General features: G+C 49.5%; 1 protein-coding gene across 5 annotated transcripts in view; it reads right to left on the bottom strand.

Moving 5' to 3' along the window:
• Positions 1 to 1,144: 1,144 nt before the first annotated feature.
• Positions 1,145 to 19,138, bottom strand: part of TNR (tenascin R) — an 81,601-nt gene continuing 63,607 nt past the window's right edge. For all 5 annotated transcript variants that reach the window (XM_052801806.1, XM_052801809.1, XM_052801810.1 and 2 more), the window contains 12 exons: positions 18,228 to 18,494; positions 17,994 to 18,113; positions 17,335 to 17,478; positions 16,578 to 16,697; positions 15,875 to 16,018; positions 15,153 to 15,283; positions 14,032 to 14,164; positions 10,880 to 11,031; positions 9,824 to 9,920; positions 8,263 to 8,424; positions 6,489 to 6,652; positions 1,145 to 6,037 (listed from right to left, as the gene is read on the bottom strand). In XM_052801806.1, the coding sequence (XP_052657766.1) occupies positions 5,918 to 6,037; positions 6,489 to 6,652; positions 8,263 to 8,424; positions 9,824 to 9,920; positions 10,880 to 11,031; positions 14,032 to 14,164; positions 15,153 to 15,283; positions 15,875 to 16,018; positions 16,578 to 16,697; positions 17,335 to 17,478; positions 17,994 to 18,113; positions 18,228 to 18,494 (1,754 nt within the window). In that variant the 3' untranslated portion in view covers positions 1,145 to 5,917. The remainder of the gene's footprint in view (positions 6,038 to 6,488; positions 6,653 to 8,262; positions 8,425 to 9,823; positions 9,921 to 10,879; positions 11,032 to 14,031; positions 14,165 to 15,152; positions 15,284 to 15,874; positions 16,019 to 16,577; positions 16,698 to 17,334; positions 17,479 to 17,993; positions 18,114 to 18,227; positions 18,495 to 19,138) is intronic.

Raw genomic sequence — 19,138 nt, 5'->3', positions numbered from 1 at the left:
TTTTGGGCTTTCTCATCTGGCCTAGCTACGTGTCAAAATGTGAAAACTTAAGACAAGGAGGTCTAAATAAAGTCTGCAGGTGAAACAAGAGGGAACTTTCAAAATCCTCTGAAATTTGTACTTGTCCCAGAGATTTTTGCTAAATCAGTGTTGGTTGGGGTTTTTTTTGTTGTTTTTTTTGTCTTCCACAGGGAGCATGTTCTGCTGGAAATAGCCTTGCAATTTGGTTTTTGGTGGCGTTTTCATCATGCTGGGAACAGATTGCTGTCTAAATCGGGAGAATGGCTTTAAATGAAGACTTCGGGGTTGTTTTGCTCTGCTCCCAAGCATTTGCACCACGGCTTTGCTTTCTCTGGCTGCAAACTGCAGAGCTGAGGGCCTCTCTAGCTCATGGGAGCAGCTAAATTTATTAACAAAACATCTTATGCTGGGCTGAGGCCAAAGTGCAGCTCCCTGCCTTACTGGGGTTAAAGGACCAGCCACGCTGACCCGACTTTGTGGTCACTTTATTGTTATTTATTTTAACAGGATAACTCGGGCAGGGGGAACCTTGGGACCCTCTGGTCCAACCTGCTGTCCAAGGCAGCCCTGGGGTCAGATGAGGTTGCTCAGGGCTTTCTGCAGCCTGGTCTTGAGCACCTCCAAGGATGGAGATGGCACAACCAGTCAATGTTGGGCTACCCCCAAAATTTCCTCCCTCTGTTATTTTTTTTTTTTTTAATCCTATTGCATGTGCTTTGTCTCTCAGCTGCTCTATTCCTCACCGTTCGTGTTTCTTGGCATGCTTTGCAAACAAGGAATGTGCTTTCTTCCAGCTGCCGCTGGGCTCACCGGGGTGGCTGTCTCAGCTGTGCGACACCTTGCAGCTCAGCTGCAAACCGCCGAGTGAAAAACCAAGCCTCTGTGGTCACCTGCTTCGGATGCAAAAGTATCTGAGCTCCACTGGGGCAGGGCATGCCCTTGCAGGAGGGTGAGAGCATGCAAATCTCTGCTAACGAGCCCCCCCACCGCCAGTGCTCCTTCTCCCATGGGATAAATGAGGATTAGGGACAGGGGACACACATCCCTGCTTGGCAAGAGGTTGGGGCTGTGATGCTGGCAGGCTTGGATGTACCAGGACCCTGCTCCCAGACAGGCACACGGCTCGCTCCTTCGGTATCTTTTATTAATGTATAGAAAATGCATTAAAAAAAGGAACTATACATAGCCTAAGAGCGGTCAGGACTAAAAATACTAGTTAACAACGGTTAACAAGCGTCGATCCCATTCTCTGAGCTACGTTTTCATTACGGGGTGGGGAGGGTTGTTTAATATATTATTTATTTATATTATTTATTTTATTTATGCATTTATTTGCTTTTACCTTCCCGCCTGTTTGGTTGCGTTGGTTTGTGTTTGAGTTCATCAGAACCTGTCCAAGGGATTTGTTGCCTCCGTTCTTCCTTCTTATTTATGGTTTTTAATTTTTTTTAAAGTAATAAACACAATTCCAGGGTAACACCTGTACACAGGGGGCTGCTTGTTTGTTTGTTAGGTCTTCATGTCACCATCCTTCTGAGAAACCACTGGCACCTGGAGAGCTGCAGGCTGGGTACCGAGGTGGGTCTGGGCATCAGCATGTCCCCAGGGAAGAGCCTTTCCCTCCCCCTTACACCAAACCTCCCCCAGCAAGCAGCGGGCACCATCAGGTTTAAGGAAGGGGGAAGGTGACCCTGCAGGGTACCAGTGGTCCCCAAGGGGCTTGGTTGGGTTTGATGGCCATACTGGGGTGCTAGGTTGGCAGAAACAGGGATGGGCTTCTTGCTTGGCCCTGGACAGAGAGCTTCATTAGTGGGTGTAAGCATGAATTAAAGTTTTTTTTGGGGTAAGAGCTCTTTGCTGGCAGTGTCTGGTAAGGTCAAAGCTTGTGGGCATTGCTGGGGAGGCACAGGGCAGGGGGTGTGTCGTGAGCCCAGGGTGCAATGGTGGGGACGTACCAGGAGGGTGGCTCTGACTCTGGATGAAGGGCACGTGCTGGCACAGAGGCGATGCACCAGCTGGGTATTTTGGCTCCTGCTGTATTTTATCAGGTCACTCTAAGCCTGTCGCAGGCACAGGGCCACTCCAGTGTGGGGACACCACTGCCTGAGCCCTCATCTGCTGCACCACTGGGGACGAAGGTGGTGTGAGCTGTGCTTTCCACACCCTGATGCTTCACCTGAGGTAAGCATCACTTTGGGAAGGAGGTAAGAGGTTGGGGCAAGAGTGCGTTTAGGCTGGTACTATGCTTTGAGATGCTCATGGTAAAGTAATGCAAAGATAAGGAGTAGAAACAAAAGCTTCTCCCCAGCCTTTGTGTGGATACTCTTCCAGCATCTGTCTCCTAAAACCCAGCTACCTTTGGGGAGGGTCTGGCCTCTCTCCTTCCCCAAATTATTTGTTTATAAATGCTGTCTTAAGGATCACTTTACTAAAAGCAGCTTTTCCTTTTAGGGTTTTGTTTTTCTTTGGTTATGTTTTAGTGCAGTGTGTAGTGGGAAGGTGGGCTTCGAGGTCTGGCAGGAATGGAAACAGAGGGAAATTAAAATTGGGCAAGAGATGAGAAAGTCCCTTGGTGTTTTGTTCCAGGATTTGGGGGTTAGAAATAAGAGGCAGCTTTGAAAGGCTGAGAGGGTCCTGGGCATGCGTGGTGCTCTGCTGGGTGAAGGACCTAACGTGCTTCTTCCTGCTTGATGTTATGGGATTTGGCATCTCGCAGTGGGTAGTGTGGTTTGGGTAACATCTTCAGGTTCCTTTTTGGGCTCTGGGCCAAGCCTGGGTCATATGAGCTGGATGGCAGAGGACTCACCAGACCCCAGCAATGGTTCATGTGCTAGAGCCAAGGTCTCTTGAGATGAGCACTGCACAGGAACCAGGCTTGGTTTCTGGGAATTTCAGACTTGTTGCCAAGACTTCATTCAGTCTTAATGCTGTGCTGATGGGGGACAGGGCCAAACTTGGTCTGGTTGGAGAATGAATTCAGAAAAAGGGCTTGCCCAACCAGTGATGGAGGGTGAAGAGAGACTGTACTTAATCACCTGGCAATTCTGTAGCATCAACATTAAGCACAAATTTGCTTGAAACCACTGTCAGGAGCTTCATCCAAAAAAAATTCATCAGGCAATGATGAAAAATAAATTTCTGGAAGATTGTATCTTGTATATGGACAATGTGAACAAGGGACAATGGCCCAAATGTTTGGGTCATCGTTGCTGATTGTGTGCCTAGGCTTGGGTTAGGTTATCATCAGGAGAAACCCATGACGTGTAGCAGTCTTTCCTTTAAAAGATTTTTAGCAACTGCGTTTAACCATGGTAATGGAAAGGCAACACCCTGGTACCATGCGTGAGATCAGGGACCAGCACTGGTATACAATGGCACCGGAAGGTTGGATATTATCTCCAAGGGTGTCCTTCAGACTCGACGATGGACTTCTGTCAACTGGGCCCTCTCATCCCAGTTACAGGACTTGTAAAAGGGATGACAGACATGAGCAGGGAGCGAGAGATATATGTCAGTAAATCTATTTAGAGAATAATCAGCCTTTTTGAGGATCTTCTTTTGAACCTCCTGGAAAAGCTTGGCCTGTTTTGATTTTCTGTTTGACTCGTACTTTTGAAAAAAGAGGTTTCTTGCCTTCCACTTGATTGTGAATGATGAGCTCCCATGTTTCCACTGACGTCTCTTCCTTTCACCTGGGTAGATAAGCAAAGAGCACCATCTGAGGTAGGCGATGAATGCCGTCCACTGCCAATCTCTGCTCCTAGTTATAACCACTGCGCTATAGTGCTTTTGTGAGGACACTTCTTGCCTATAAACTCTTGGTGATGTTGGGAAAAATATTACTATGCTGGTCTACTAGGAGGCTTCTTAGGTTTTAATCAGTTCTATCTGCTGCTTCTTGTGGGCTTTTGGGGCCTAAAATGGGGCAGGTTGCTCGGGAGGCGTGACATGCTGCCACCTGTGACACTGGCCGTGTCCTGCAAGAGATCCCATCATCTGCAGCCTCTCTGACTGACCTGTTTCTCAACTGATTGACTTGTTGCCTGATTTGTTGCTGTTAGGAAGTAAGAAAAGATGCCTCATTTACATACGAGATGTTGCTGAGCTAGCAGCTTGTAAGCTGACCACTTGAAGGAATGGATCCTGTATCTAATCCTGACCTTGGTGTTAGCTGTGATTTTGTGTGCCAGTACATGGCATGGACAAGGACGCTGCGTTTCCCACTTAACGCCCTTTTTCAGCTCTGCAGCCGTGGTGAGTAATGTCAGAAAATCCAGGAGCATGACCATGAAAGAGACACTGGCCTGAATTATAAGCTACTGCAAAGATGCCTTTATATTGCCATCTGGAAGATGTTTCCCGAGACAAAGCAGCTTCAGTGTGATCAAATCAAAAAGCAGTGTTTAGCATTTGTAATGCCCTCTTGGCTGCGAACCCAGCGATGAGCTGCATTGTCCTTGAGCACAGAGATGAGTGCCTTCTCTGGCACCAGGTCAGTGACAATGCCCAGCATTGATCAGAGCCCTCGGCAGAGGAATGACTCCAGCATGGTGGTTGTTTGGGCTACGTGGAGGTGGTGTCAATGACAACAGAGTGCAGCCACAGTTATCTGAAGGGTCCATATTCCTTAAGATAGGAGAAGTTAAGGATGGGAAGAGCAAGCTCCTCTATTCTTCCAACGGTCTTGAAGTGCTCCAAAATCTGAATGGACTAAGCCTCCCTTCCAAGAGGGGAAACAGTTGATTTCCCGTTAGAGAGATGGTCATACCAAGGCACTGAGATTTGTGTCCCTCTTGCGATGGCGGTAAAGAGGGATGGTGTAGGAGAAGGAAGGGAACGGGCATTTCTCAGCTTGCGCTTTTCTTCCCTTGGCTGTGTCATCATCCTTCCCCATGTGCATGGAGGCCCCTGAACAAGAGCACCTGGGCTGTGCCAGCTGCCGGCTTCAGGCTGGGCTGCGGTTGTGTGATAGGTCTTTTGGTTGCTGCTCCTAGACTTCAAGACTGCAAGTAGTGATTTTGCTCCCAGGTCATCTAATTTGACTCCTTTCTTCTCCATCAAGCTCAGCATAACCGAAGCAGATGTCATGCGCTTGGAGGGGGATGAGTTCAGCTTGGAGGAGTGGCTGATGCAGGTTGGAGCTGGTGGAGCAGCTCTTGTTCCCCTACACCCCACGGACACGAGGATGACTATGGCTATGCTGGGGCCAACACGTGAGCTGTGGGCTCTCTAGGGTTTGCCTACATATGCAGATATTTGCCAAGCCCTCCTGGTGTGATCTGTGAAAACTGGGGATTGGATGAGCCTTGCGTTTGCTCATCCTCGCTTTGTCTCCATGCATACAGTGCCTGTGCGTAGGGGAGGGATAACCAGGCCAGAAGGAAAGATGGGCCTCTGTCTGCTGGAAGAGTTGGTGTCTACAAGATGGCGTGAAGCTTGGGACCTCCCTGCCGGGAGGGGACAGGGAGACAGGGAGAGGATGGGTGTCCCTGGCCATGACTGGGGTGCAGGTGGCCACACCAAGGTCCCTGTGGGGAAGGGTTCTGCCACAAGCCCCATGGCAAACATTTCTAACAGGGTTTGCTGGGGATTTCTACATATTTAAAAAAAATATCAAAAAATCTGTCTGTCTCCCTCTCTTTCTTCTCATGTTAAGGGCCAGAGTATTGGGGTAGGGAGATTGGAAATTTGGTATTTCTCTGGGACAGATGCAAAGCAATGAGGTCTTTCCTTTCCCACGGCCTTTGCTTGTGCCGTGGTTCCCTCTAGCACTTGTGAGGGGCGGGTTGCTATCTCAGACAAGTAGTAATTTTTTTTTTTCCCTTTTCATATTATAAAATACAAACAAATGACAGAAAAGGTCAGGTGGTGGGAGGCAGGAGGGGGTTCAGCTGGCTCAGAGCTGTAGGGACCGTCGCTTCCTCCCAGAGATGTTACGGTGGTTGTAAGGTCGCATCTTCATTTCCACGAAGGGGATGGAGAACTCGTGGCCTTTCCAATGGTACCAGTTAATCCCCTGGCAGGAGGGAGAGAAAGGCACAGGGTAAAGAAAGACCCTAACGAGAAACTAGAGTGGGAGAGGAAGGAAACAACATTGATCACTGTAAAGAAGCCAGAAGGAAGAACTTGCTACGGCAGGAGCAAGAAACTCTTCTGCTGCTATGGCTTGATTGTTTTTTCCCACTACTCGAAGGCCCCAATCAAATTTCATCTATGCATATTTTTTTAATGTAACTTAACAAGGTGCTATGGTAAATGCCTGTGGCAGCCAGTGTGAGGCACGAAGCATCAGCCTAAATGGCTTGAAGGTGGTTCCCTTTGCTCCAGCTGGTGTGGGGTCACCCCACCAGTGCCCCTGACCCCGGTGCACTGATCACACAGCCCCAGCCATAGCCTAGGCTTGCTGTTGTCCTTGGTCTCATCCCTAGAAGAAATGCTGAAGGCTTTCAGCCCAGCTCTGCCCTTACCTGACTGTGCCGGGACTCTCCGTACTTGCCATTGAGGTTGGTGCGGTGGCAGTTCTTATACCACCAGGCCCCTTTGTAGGACATGGCGCAATTGGTCACAGCGACATCGTTGTCCCTGTCCTTGGTGGAGAAGGGGCGGCCCTGGTGATAGGTGAGGGAGTCCCCTGTGAAAAGAGGTGCTGTTAGAGGTGGTGGAACCCAAGTCATCTGATTCTTTCACGAGGAAATTAGGATATTCTGGTATATGTGGTAGCCTGACAATCAACAGCTCAAGCAGCTGAAGGTCTGGGAATAATGTTAACTGGAATTACTCACAATTGGTTCATCTGAGGTCCTCTGCTGTCAGTTTAGGATCAGTACAGACCATAGTAAAACTTAGAGGCTGCTTGGGTTTGGCAGATAAAATGCTATATGGGTTTGGATCTGAATTTCAGTGTTTCAGAAATGAATTAAATGCTAGATTTGGGCATCCCTGATTTCCTGAAGCCTGTCTCTGCTACATAACTTCAGGATGCTTTCTGCCTCTTTCCCTCCTGTTAGCCAAAGGGAACTTTTTCTCCCAAAGGAGACCAAGCATTCATCTCTTGAATCAAGATGCTTGGCCTTCTTTTCTGCCTTTGGATAAGGGGAAGAAGCTTTTGGAAGGTGTGTGATGTCTTATTCCACCAAAACCACCAACCTCATTTCCCCTCCTAAGGAACAAGGGAACTGCTTTTGGGTGAAAGAAGAGCCGAAGTGAAATATGGTCATTATTACAATTGAGCGATGTACTTACTGGAGACATTCATAATATACTCCTTGGTGGTCCCTAAGAAAATAAAAAGTGGACCCATGTGTCTGTGTGCAGTCTAGCTACCAAAAGGCTCACTAGGACACCTCTTGGCAATGAACCATTTGGTAAGTCTTGGCTCTCTTTGCTCAAGGTGGAGCAGAAGCTCCTTGGTTGGACGGCTAGAAGAAGAGCTTGCATGAGGAATGGGAGAGAGTTGTGTCTGCAGCACTGTTACTGGCGTTTTTGGCAATAGGTTGTGTGCCTTGTGCCCTGGGACTTAAGGTCAGAGCAAGTGCTGTGTTGCACGCAACCAAGATCCCTGTCTCTTCTCGTCCAGTGGCAACTACCAGATACTGTGTAAGAAGACTCCTGCATATTAGATATGGTGTGGGGTTCCTTACTAAGTGCATGGTGGTGAAGTTTTGTATAGATCACGGAGGCTTGCAGTGATTGGGCATGTCTATCCCAGCTAGAGGGGCTTCAGCTGTACCCCTCTACCACTTCTCAGGGAAGAGACCCCCTCCCTCCATCACCCACTGTTTTCTGGTGGGCAAAGCCTAGCCCTGCTGCATCAACCGAGCAAGCAGGTGTGACAGTGTCCTTGCAAAACTGGACCATGTTTAGCCTCTGCATGAGGAAATGATGCAGAGGATTTCAGATTTTTTCCATTGCTGTGGGAGGGCAATAAATACACCCTCCAGCATGGCATCAATAGTGAGCTGCGGTGATTGCCAAGTGAGATGACACCTCTGACAATTGACCTGGTTATTTGAACAGCAATGCCTCTGATATTTAATATCTAATCCCCAATGGAAAATTCCCTGTGTCCTTAGTGGGATTTGTCAGCCTGGTTTACATGATGGACTGCAGGAAGGCAGACAAGGCTATGGGTTAGTGTCTTGCTGCTCCAGAGAAGTAAGCTTTGATATTGGGATTTCCTTTACAGTTTCAGACCCACCAGTCCCAGCATTTCCCTACTACTTGCTAGCAATGAGGTTGTACCTGAAGTGCCATTGTAGTCCCCAACTCGCAGCTTGTACAGGCTCCGGGAGTCGCCGATGGAGAACTTGTCGTAGTAGGCATACGCCGCTTCCTGGCCATCCCTCATGTCTATTCGCAACTCGTAGCGCCCTTGGGACGTGATCTTGTGGATGTTGTCCAAGCCTGGTGAGACAAGCAGCGAGACACCTGGTGAGACCTGGTGCCTGGATCCGCTCTGTGAGCAAACAAAAAAAGCTCTATGCAAATAAAATGGCTGTGGGAAATGAGAGCGAAGAGAGGAATCAAAGAGCAACAGCACTTCTGGTTAAGTCTTTGTCTCTCCTGGCACTGGTGGGGTCTGAGCTCTCTGTTCCCACTCAAGCTTCACTTCCCCGTGGCTATGAGAGGTGGGCTCAAGGCCCAGGTTCAGCTTTCTCCATGCTGCTGAAGCTGGGGGCGTTCAGCTGTGGAGCCCTGGTGCTTCTCATGTTGCTGTTAAGCTCCCGTACAAGCCAAAGCGTGTTTATGCTGCAGGGCTGGCCTTGGCTCACGTTCAGGTTTTGGGGGAGCACACTCTATTTCAGAGCTGTGCTGGGTCTCTCACTCACCCCTTTCCTACTTTCTTTGGACAACTGTCTTGCTGGCTGTCGTGGTTTAACCCCAGCCAGCAACTAAACACCATGCAGCCGCTCACTCACTCCCCCCCCCACCCAGTGGGATGGGGGAGAAAATCGGGAAAAGAAGCAAAACCCGTGGGTTGAGATAAGAACGGTTTAATAGAACAGAAAAGAAGCAGCTAATAATGATAATGATAACACTAATAAAATGACAACAGCAATAATGAAAGGATTGGAATGTACAAATGATGCGCAGTGCAATTGCTCACCACCTGCCAATCAACACCCAGCCAGTCCCCCGAGCGGCGAATCCCTGCCCCCACTTCCCAGTTCCTATACTGGATGGGACATCACATGGTATGGAATACACCGTTGGCCAGTTTGGGTCAGCTGCCCTGGCTGTGTCCTGTGCCAACTTCTTGTGCCCCTCCAGCTTTCTCACTGGCTGGGGATGAGAAGCTGAAAAATCCTTGACTTTAGTCTAAACACTACTTAGCAACAACTGAAAACATCAGTGTTATCAACATTCTTCGCATACTGAACTCAAAACATAGCACTGTACCAGCTACTAGGAAGACAGTTAACTCTATCCCAGCTGAAACCAGGACACTGGCCAAGGCCAGGTGAGGCCCATGAGCTGTAGATGCCACCAATGCAACCTGTAGTCACCCAAAGGAGGATGATGGGTTTTGGTCCATGAAGGCCCCCAGAGTACTCCCTTCTCTCCTGGGAGGAGCAAATTAGGGAGCTGCTGGCCTTCACGATGTGCTTTTATGTGGTGTGCCCATGAGTGACTTTCTAACGTGCCAGACAGGGAACGAACAATGGAAGGAAAACTGTCCAAGGGAGAGCGTAGAGGAGTGGGGTGAAAGGTGAGGAGCCAACAGCTGGCATGGGTGAGCAGCACAGTGTTTGGGGAGCTTGGGTTTGACGCCTCGATGAAAGACAACCGGTTAAGATCTTACCCAGCCAAAACTCATCCTCCAAGTTTCCGAAACCAACCCGGTAATCTGCCCATTTCCGGAAGAAATCAGTCAGCCCGTTCTGCCGCCTCTGGAAGACCTGCGGTGGGGGAAGACCGGGGAAAAATCAGTGTGAAGGAGAAGAGGGATGGCCTCGCTGGGCTTTGGGGCACACAAAATAAAGACAATACTTTGTCTTTCCATTGCACCTTTCAGGGGAGAAAATTGCAATGCTCATCCAGTTAGTGTTAATTGCAGCCATGCAATTAATTCCTGTGCAGATGGAGAAACTGAAGAGGTGTTAGATGATGTCCAAGGCAGATCAATGTTATAATAGGAAGGAATTAGCCTTCAACCTTTCTGCTCTATGCGATGTGTGGTGCCTCTGGTTTTCTAGCACGATTCTGCTTTTGGCTGGCTCTTTCTGGGATATCCAAGGGGATCATCTGAGGCAGAGTGAGATGGAGGGAAATTTCCTGGGTAAAATAAAATCTGTGCTAGAAATCAGCATTTGAGGAAGCCCATTTTTTTTGTTTCGACTATACATCTAGCAGAGGTTTGTGTAATGCGTGTAAGTAAGTGTTTGACATGAATAAAATCAAAGCACCAGAGCATTATTTACTTAAGCTGTCAGTCCATCTACGTCAAGACAAGCAGTGTTTGTGCAATTCAAAAGCCAAACAGGCATTTTCCTCTAAAATGCTCCTGTGCAGACTCAATTGGGGTGATGCCTGACACCCTCGTACTGCAGGCAGTGTGAATCATTCCCCATGAAAGCTATCGGCCATTAATTTCATTTTTAGAACAATAAATCAGCTTCACTCTCAGATTTTGCTCTCCAGAAGCACAGCAAACATGTCAAATAAATCAAAGGGCATTCCTCCAAGTGTAACTGTTATTACTGGAGCGTGGGCCATTCCCTATGGCGTGGGAAATGAAGCGTGCGATATTAAGCCTGCTGTTGTTCCCGCACAGCGTGGTTCTTGGCTTTGCTGGTAGGATGAGGCTGGGTTACTTTGCCATGGGGACAATGCGTAGGACAACCGCATGGCTACTCACAATCCAGCCGCCTCCATCGGTGGTCATGTCACAGTAGACCTGAACCCGCTGGCTGAGGTCTCCGTTGATGGAGATAGTGTAGATGCCGCTCAGCGTGTCTCCATTCATCAGGTGCTGGGCGCAGTCCTGAGGGTTAGCAAAGACACGTCCACCTGCAAAATTAAAAAAAATAATCAAAATTTAAGCAGAGTGACACACTTTCCACATGCCTCAAGCCCCACTGGTTACGATCCAGGAAAGGTCTGGCTTGTTACGATCCAGGAAAGGTCTTGGAAACTTGGCTTCTGCTTCCCGAGTTATTCTGCTAGGCGGTGGGACTTCACATCTGCCAACAACATCACAGGATTTAATGGAAAAAAATGTGTGCATATATTAATGAATGTCCTATACATCCTATATTGGAAAGGCGCATGGTAACATCGCTATGAATGATGAGGGATGTCACTTCTTGGACCATCTTTCTGCACCATGTCTGAAACCCTGGGGTTTAAGCTGTCACCAGCATATTTAGACAGCTGTGAAAATACCAAAACCTGTTCTCCTCTCAGGATTGCCAGCTCCAAACAAGTTTTATGACTTTGCTGATTCCAGGGGGATTCTCCTGATCCATGCCCTTGGAAATGATGGTGGACTTACACCAGGCTGATTGTCACTTGCAAACTGAGCAGGAATTAGGTCGTGCGAGATGCTAGAGATGGGCAGCATGGGCTGTGTGGCTGTGCTCCAGGTGTCCTCTAATGAAGAAACATCTCATTTTGGGGGCCAGAGTTTAAGAGAGTCTTAACTAAAAGGCCCCAGCAGTATAGGGATGTCGGCTCTGGGTTCAGTTTCTTCTCATTTAATGCAAATAGAGGAAATACATCTTTTTCTTTGCTGTTGGTGCATATGGATGATGGAGTAAATGAGTGCAGAGCTGGCAACATAGATGTGGCTTTCGAGGGTGTCTCAGTTGCACGTTGAGAAGGTATGAAGGATGTACTGTGTGCATCTGTCACAACTGTGTGATACCCCATAGGACCAGGGTACAGACCCTTGTCTGTTATTTCCCACTTGGGTGTATTACCCCCACCCTTGCGACCTGAAGATTCAGAGGTCGTTGCTTTGTCCAAATATTGAAGATCCCCTATTTTTTCCTGTCTCCGTGGCCTGTAGCGGAAGGTCTGGTGAGACAGTGTTTGCATTTTATAGTATCCAACAATGAAAACTGCTTCAAAGACAACCACTTCAGGCTCCCCTGAGCTCTGTGGAGGTTACTTGTTTCTTAATTTATATTCATATCTTTAAGAGGCAAGGAGACCTTGAAAGACATTTCAAACCACCATAAATTATAAATACTGTATCTGTTTCTTCCTTTTGTCCCATCTGTATACAATTCCCCAAGAACCTTATGCAAACATGAAACAAAGAGGCCAAGCTATTACTATGTCAGAGGGAATGGAAGAACCCTGGGATGTGTACTGTGAGCAGAAAAAAGCAAAACAATTTAAATTAAGTCTAGTTTTTTTTTTTTCTTTTCTTTTTTTTTGTCTCCTTAAAGACAAGTCCTTGTTCTCTGCAAAGTGCCCTGATGCACTGCCAGAGTAAATTGAATCCCAGACCCCAATTCTTCGCTGAGGGGTGCTGCCCATGGATTGCATTGCCTCGGTGATTGTTCTTGGATGCTTCTGTCTCATCGATATATGGGGTAAGTAGGGAGAAACTGGTGTCTTGCTGATGCCTATCTTCATCTTAAAAGCAAATTAAACCTGTGTTCGGATGTTGCATCAGCTGGCAATGGTGTCTCTAATGCTGCTGAGGTCTGACATTTGAGTTTAATGGAAACGGTGCTCTCCTTGCCTGATGTGAGTGGGTTTCTGCTGCTTTATCGCAGCTGAGAAGCCAGCCCCCTGCAGTTTCATCCCTGACTCCCTAACACAGCCTCAGAAATTACACACATTTTTCCATCACCTGCCTGAATTGCACTGGCTTTATGTGCCCATGTGAGAGGCGAGAATAACAGGAAAGCCTGATCCATAGATGCATTAGAGAAGAGTCTTTTCTTTTTTTGTTGATGTAAATAGTTTCTATTATCTCTTAAAAGCAGGTGAAGGGACCTTTGCATGTAACTGGATGGGGAAATGTATCCACAGCAGATTCAAGGAAAACTCTCCTAACTGAAATGGCAGCGCAGATGGGAGGAATTTCAGTGGACATCATCTTCAGGCTTCTTAGTGCTTTTGAAGCCCAGGAGAAATGTAATTAGATTCAGCCCTCAACAAAATGCACTCTGTCTGTTAAGTGCCCATGCCTAGCAAGGATTTTCAAAGAGGGTGAGGGACGATATGCTTTGCACAGTTTCTAATGTGAACAGTTGCAAAAGGTGGAGACAATGGTGACAGTTTCATGCAAGCTTCATTCTTGTAAGCGTAAGCACTCTGTCTGTGAGGGTTGCAGTGGGTGTGGATGCCCACCCTTTCATTTGGAAAGGAAACCATTCCCATTGCCTTAGTGGATTGTGACTTCTCTAGAATTAGAGGGGGGAGGAATAATGCAATTAGATAAAATCAGTGGGACCACAGTCCTGTGGGCATGATGGCTTTGCTGTCTGACTCCACTGATGGTGGTGGAGATGCACTTGCTTGGTATTTCCAGGGATGCCCCATCCCTGGAAACATTCAGTGTCAGGTTGGATGGGATTCTGAGCAACCTGCTCTAGTTGAAGACATCCCTGCTCATTGCAGGGGTATTGGACTAGATGACCCTTAAAGGTCCTTTCCAACCCAAACTATTCTATGATATTTGTAAGAGATCAGACCATGACTACACCATGGAGAAACCAGCTGGGTCTCTCCCCACTTGCTCCAAGAGCATACCTGTTGATACGTGTTGTTGACTTTTGTGGGTTTTTTCCTCTGTTTATGCATTTGAGGAGGGGCAAGGGCAAGGCAGTGGGCCTGGTAGCTAGTTCCTGGTCTGAAGCTCAAATCCCCTTGCCCTGGGCTGGGTCTTGTGTTTGTATTACAGATCCTTCACCCATTAACTCTTCGTAGCAAAGCAGCACTGTAGGTCATGGCAATGAATGTACCTCTCTGTGGATCATGGTGAAATGCTGCCTGAGGAGGGAAAGCCCATAGAAGCAGTCCATGTCTACCAGATGTGGTGCAAGTCCTCACCTGTAGTGAAGGTAGTGGAGACGAAGCCGCTCCGCATGGCGTTTTGGGCAGCTTGTAGGCGCACAGTGTACTCTGTGGTCTCAGAAAGTCCCTCCAGGCGGATCCATGTGTCATCAGCATCCACAATCAGCTCCTGTACATGGGTCCCAGAAGGAGGTAGACACCAAGAGCAACAGATGAGAAAAGCGATGGGGAGCCTAAAGAGCAAGTGAGGAGGGAAGGGAAGCAACAAACTACCGCAGCCCTTGGTGCCTTGCCAAGGAGTGTTGCATGGCCGCTTACACCCCTGGACTCAGTCAGCGTGAGATCAATGAATATGTTCAACCTTTTGGGATGGTTTGGGTGGGAGAAAGCTAGCTAGTTTGGACACAGGAGATTTAAGTGTTTGCAGTCTGTGTGCTCAGTTTACCGACTCTGTTGGAATCTGTGTGTCCTCAATATGGGGCATGACGGATTGCCCAAGCATCGCAAGGAGTAGAGCTGGCCAAACCTTGTTATCAGCCAGTTTTGACTCCGTCAATTCCTGTCATGTTAATTTTTCTGGTCGTCAGCCAATGCCATATAGCATTATATTGAACCCCTTCTGCAAAACTATTATCCTCTGGCTGCTGTGAGCCAGTCACACTGGCAAAAGAAAGGAGACTATTTGCAGTGACGTGTTTCTGATAGCTCTTCCAGACAGGGAGATATGGACACACTCATTAAATAATCAAATATATTGTATTGTGGGATTAATTAGCTGTCTCTACCTATCCTGCTTTTTGCAAGAATGGCAAATGGCATTTTTAGCATCTCTCTTTGCAGGAAAATTTTCTCCTGCCTCAGCTTGCTTGTGTTTCACAAGTTGTGAATTTCCCCTGTTCCTCCAAACTTTCCAGGTACGTCCTCTTTGCCCAGACCTGCAGGTGTGCCTAAAGATTTTGCCCTAGGCAACTCTTCCTGCTTTTCCTAATTGTTTATCTAAAGTATTGCTTATGCACAAAGTAGTGGCTGCCCTTCTGGTCTCTTCCTGACCTAGTGAGCATCGTTCTTTTGCTTTGTTGGGTTTCTCTTGCTCATTTCTTTACGGTCATGTTATTCCCTGCCTTAATGAGCCTCTTTCTTTGTGAGGACTCACTCACCTTCCGGCTGCCATCAGTGGATCTGTAGGTCATGACGTAGTTCTCGATCGCTCCCACAGGAGGCACCCAGGAAAGCAGGGCGCTCCGTCGAGTGACTTCACTGGCAGTCAGATTTGTTGGAGGATCCAAAACTGCAAGGGTGGATAGAGACCCAGGGAAGTGCAAGTTCTCATGCACAACCGTCCCAGCCCCGCTTCCCAACTCAGTGCACTGGGATTCAACCTTGCAACCCTGAGCTACCGTCCAAAGTCCATCCTCACCCTCAGTTTCCAGACCTCATCACCTGTCCCCAGCCTTGAACATTGCTCTGCAAACCCTCTAAAAGTCCTCCTCTACCTGCATGCTCTCTGAAGGGTAACGGCCCTGAAATTCATGTGCTATGGGGCCAGTCAAGCTTCTTGTAAGCAAAATGGGTTGTAGTGCTCTTCTGGACTATGGCCTTGGGCAAGAAAAAGACCTGATCAAGGGTCTTCTCAGGAAACTGCATCCAGGGGAAATCAAAGAAAGGGGTAGATGGTTGTTGAAAGAGTGAAAATGATGGTTGATGCTTGTTGTGATTAAAATTCTGTTCTTGTGTTGTGCCCAACACTGGTATTTCGGTGTCATTTTGGCACATGCCTACTTCTACACCCACATGTAGCCAGCCTTGCTGGCTGCTTTTCCTGGGGTGGATGTATGGCTAAGGATGCATTACAGGCAGTGGGGGAGGTGATTGTACATACGAGTTGTGAAGTTGGTGCTGATGGTCTGGCTGGTGAGAGGCCCATTGGTGGCATACATAGAGACTGTGTAGGTGGTACTGGGCAGGAGGTTGGTCAGCTGGTACTCCTGGTTGACTCCATCCACGAGAATTGTTTCTCCTGCAACTGTAAGCCAAAAGAGATGAGTTAGGGTAGATGTTCAAGGTGGTTCTCCAAAATCTGTCTATGGGTATGACCTCATGAACAAAAGCACTTACGTTGCTGAAACACCATGAGCTACTGTGCAGCAGCTGAGCTGTAGTGGTGGTGTTCAGTCTGAAGGATGGTCTTATTTTTCCCACAGTCCCTATATTTGCCTGATACTTTCTTTCCCTTCAGTAGTGGATTTCATTGAGTTTGCCACACACCAAGTTTCTGTAGGATGGGTGCTTGCTTGCCTGTGGGCTGCTGCTGGTGGGCCACTTAGCTAAGTGGGAGGATCCCAGTCCCCTCTGGGAGACAGCCACACTCTGAGGCTTGGTGGGGGGCAGTGGAAAGCACGTGCCATGGGACCTACATGGGAGGAGCTGGCATCTGGGGATGGGGTACAGCCCTTCCATGTGCCAGCTGCTGCTCTCCCAAAGCAAGGGTCCTTTCCTACTCCCTCTGTGGAGGGCACCTGCTGAGCCCTGGGCTTTGGGACAGGGGAGAGGTGGAGGTGAGCTGAAATGGAGCCCCACCGTACCTGCGTGGCGGGTGAGGATGAGGACGTAGCTCTCCACCTCCGACAGTGGTGGGTTCCACTGGAGCAGTGCCTTGGTGGGGGTGACATTGGTGGCCGTGACCCCCAAGGGGGCATCCATGGCTGCATGGGGGACAGATTCAGAGAGTCAGAGGCATTAAGAGACTGGGAAATGAACTTGAAGGGCTTCTTGTGGTCCTGCCTTGCTGCCCAGGCATGTGTGCCTGCAGAGGTATAATTGCTGCCCTAGCTGGAGAGCAGAGATGTCATAGCTTGTGCTACTCTGCTACCTGGGCTGCTCTTCCACTGTTTTACTGAGGCACAGCCTGGGATGTTAGGGGGTTCTTTAGGTTTTGAGGAGTCTGAGGATAGCAGAGGGTTTTATTCTTGCAGCAGATGCTGTTTGTGTCAGGGCTTCCCCAGGGATTATTTCTGGAAGTCTGCACTCCCTTTAGGAAAGGTTGTCATGGTTGCCCAACATCGTATCTCTGGCTTCCCCATGCCTGGTACCCAGATTTATCACTCCCCCCTCATGCCTACCCATGCATATTTGGGAAAAGCTTTGCTTAGACATACTTCAGAAATCCACATTGGGCCCTCGTGAGCCTCGCTTATCATCTCGAGCTTGCATCAGGCTGGTGTGAGGTCCAGCTTGCTGCCAGCTGCCTGATTGCTAGTGGAAGCAGGGGCTGCCAGCCCTGCCTGGGGCTGGACCTGGCACTGTTTGATTGCTACCTGCTCACCAGGAGGTCTTTCCCACCTGTGTGCACGGTGATGGAGGCCACCTCGCTCTCCTCCCGGCCCCGCACGCTCTTCACCCCGATCTCGTACTTGGTGGCAGGCTGCAGGTGGCGGAGGGCGTACTCGGTGGCATCGCTGGTGATGGCGGTGCTGTCTGTCCTTCCTGCAGGGATGGAGCCAAGAGCTTTGGCATCACGGCTGGCCACATCCCTGGGGTACAGGAGGTGCTCGGGAGGGGAGGGCAATGCCACAAGCCCTCTCCAGGGCTGATACTGGGGGTAACTGGATTTTGTGCCTGCAGGTGCACACCTGCGTACCCATCACTCTGCTGGCTTGACATTTTTTGCATCATAGGCAAAACTGGAGCCAAGGGAGATGAGTGAGGGGAAGCAGGATTGGGCCCTGAATTAACCATCCCTGGGGAGGGCACACTGCAGGGGTCACTGTCTGTGCCAAGCTGGCCCTTGACTGCAGTTGTCCCTTCCCATCCTTGTCCCAGACACCCCATCCTCTGTCCCCACAGCCTCTTGGTCCATCCCAGCTATCGGTGGCTTTGTCCAGGGCACTGGCATGCTGCCTGGGGTGAGGATGACCTGGTGGCTTGCTCATGCCAGTGGATGGAGGGAGGGTTGGCAGCTGTGAGCTCAGGGCATGAGCAATAGTGGTCTGACTGGTTACCTTCGGCGGCACGATAGGACATTCTATAGTGGTCGAAGGCAGCAATGGGAGGGCTCCAGTAGATCATCATGGACTCCTGGGTGATGTTGCCCACCCTGAGGTCCTTCGGTGCATCAATCCCTAGTGAGATGGAGCAGAAAGCACAAAGCTGTGGGAGGCAGGTCCACTCCCCATCCCCCTGCCTGCCCTCCCAGAGGGGTCCCATGCCTGGTGGGAGAGGGGGTCCCGTGGTACCTGTCGTGATGGAGCCCACGACAGGCTCGGAGCTGATGGCACCATGCATGGCCACCAGTGACACCAGGTACTCGGTGGATGGCTGCAAGCTCGTCAGGCTGGCATGCCTGCGGGTGCCATCGAGTGTGACCTGCTGTGCCTCCTCCTTGTCCCGGGGGCTGTAGGTGAGGATGAGGCGGTCTGCTGGTGGGGATGGGTCACTCCACGTGACATTCACACTGGAGGACGTCAGTTGGGAGAAGTGGAGCTGCGTGATGGGCCGGACCCCTGAAAGATGGAGGGGGAGATGCAACACCAACTGTCTGCAGACCCCAGCCTCCACATTGTTCCCAGCACTTGTACGGAAAATACCCAAGAGAGGTGGCAAACCTGGAGCTCTGGGCTCTCCATTGATCTGAAACTGTGCTGGGATCAAGAGGCAGAAGCAGGAGGTGAAAAACGGTGCTTTTCTCAGGTCTGCCTGCAAACACTCTCCATCTCAGACCCATATGGTGAGTGGTGGGACTGTCCCACTACAGATGGTATGTGTTGTCTGGGCTTCTTGACTGCTGGCTTTTCATCCAGAGGTCCTTGCGAGGTCCCTCAAGGCTTCATTTCTCCTTCTTATGGACACACAGGCCACCCTGACCACAGAGGACAGCATGGGCTGTCCATTCCCCCAACCCTGCCTTGTCCTTATGGGAGCCTCCAGCCAAGCAAGTGTGCTCAGTGCTGCTGGTGAAGGGGACAGTGCCCCCACACTGGTAGGGCCATCCTCCTTCTGAGGTCAATGGACCTGCTCCCACATGGCTGCATTGCCCCCAGCTCTCATCCCCATCACCACCTCAAGAGTTTCGGCGCTGGGGACACTGGGCTGGCAGAAGTGCCAACATTGGGTGGTGGTCTGTGCCCTTGGCCCCATCCAAACTTGT

Source organism: Harpia harpyja, chromosome 11, assembly GCF_026419915.1.
Source record: "Harpia harpyja isolate bHarHar1 chromosome 11, bHarHar1 primary haplotype, whole genome shotgun sequence".
In the NCBI taxonomy this organism is placed as follows: domain Eukaryota; kingdom Metazoa; phylum Chordata; class Aves; order Accipitriformes; family Accipitridae; genus Harpia; species Harpia harpyja.
Note: the sequence above shows the minus strand (reverse complement) of the source record. Positions and strands in the feature narration are given on the sequence as shown.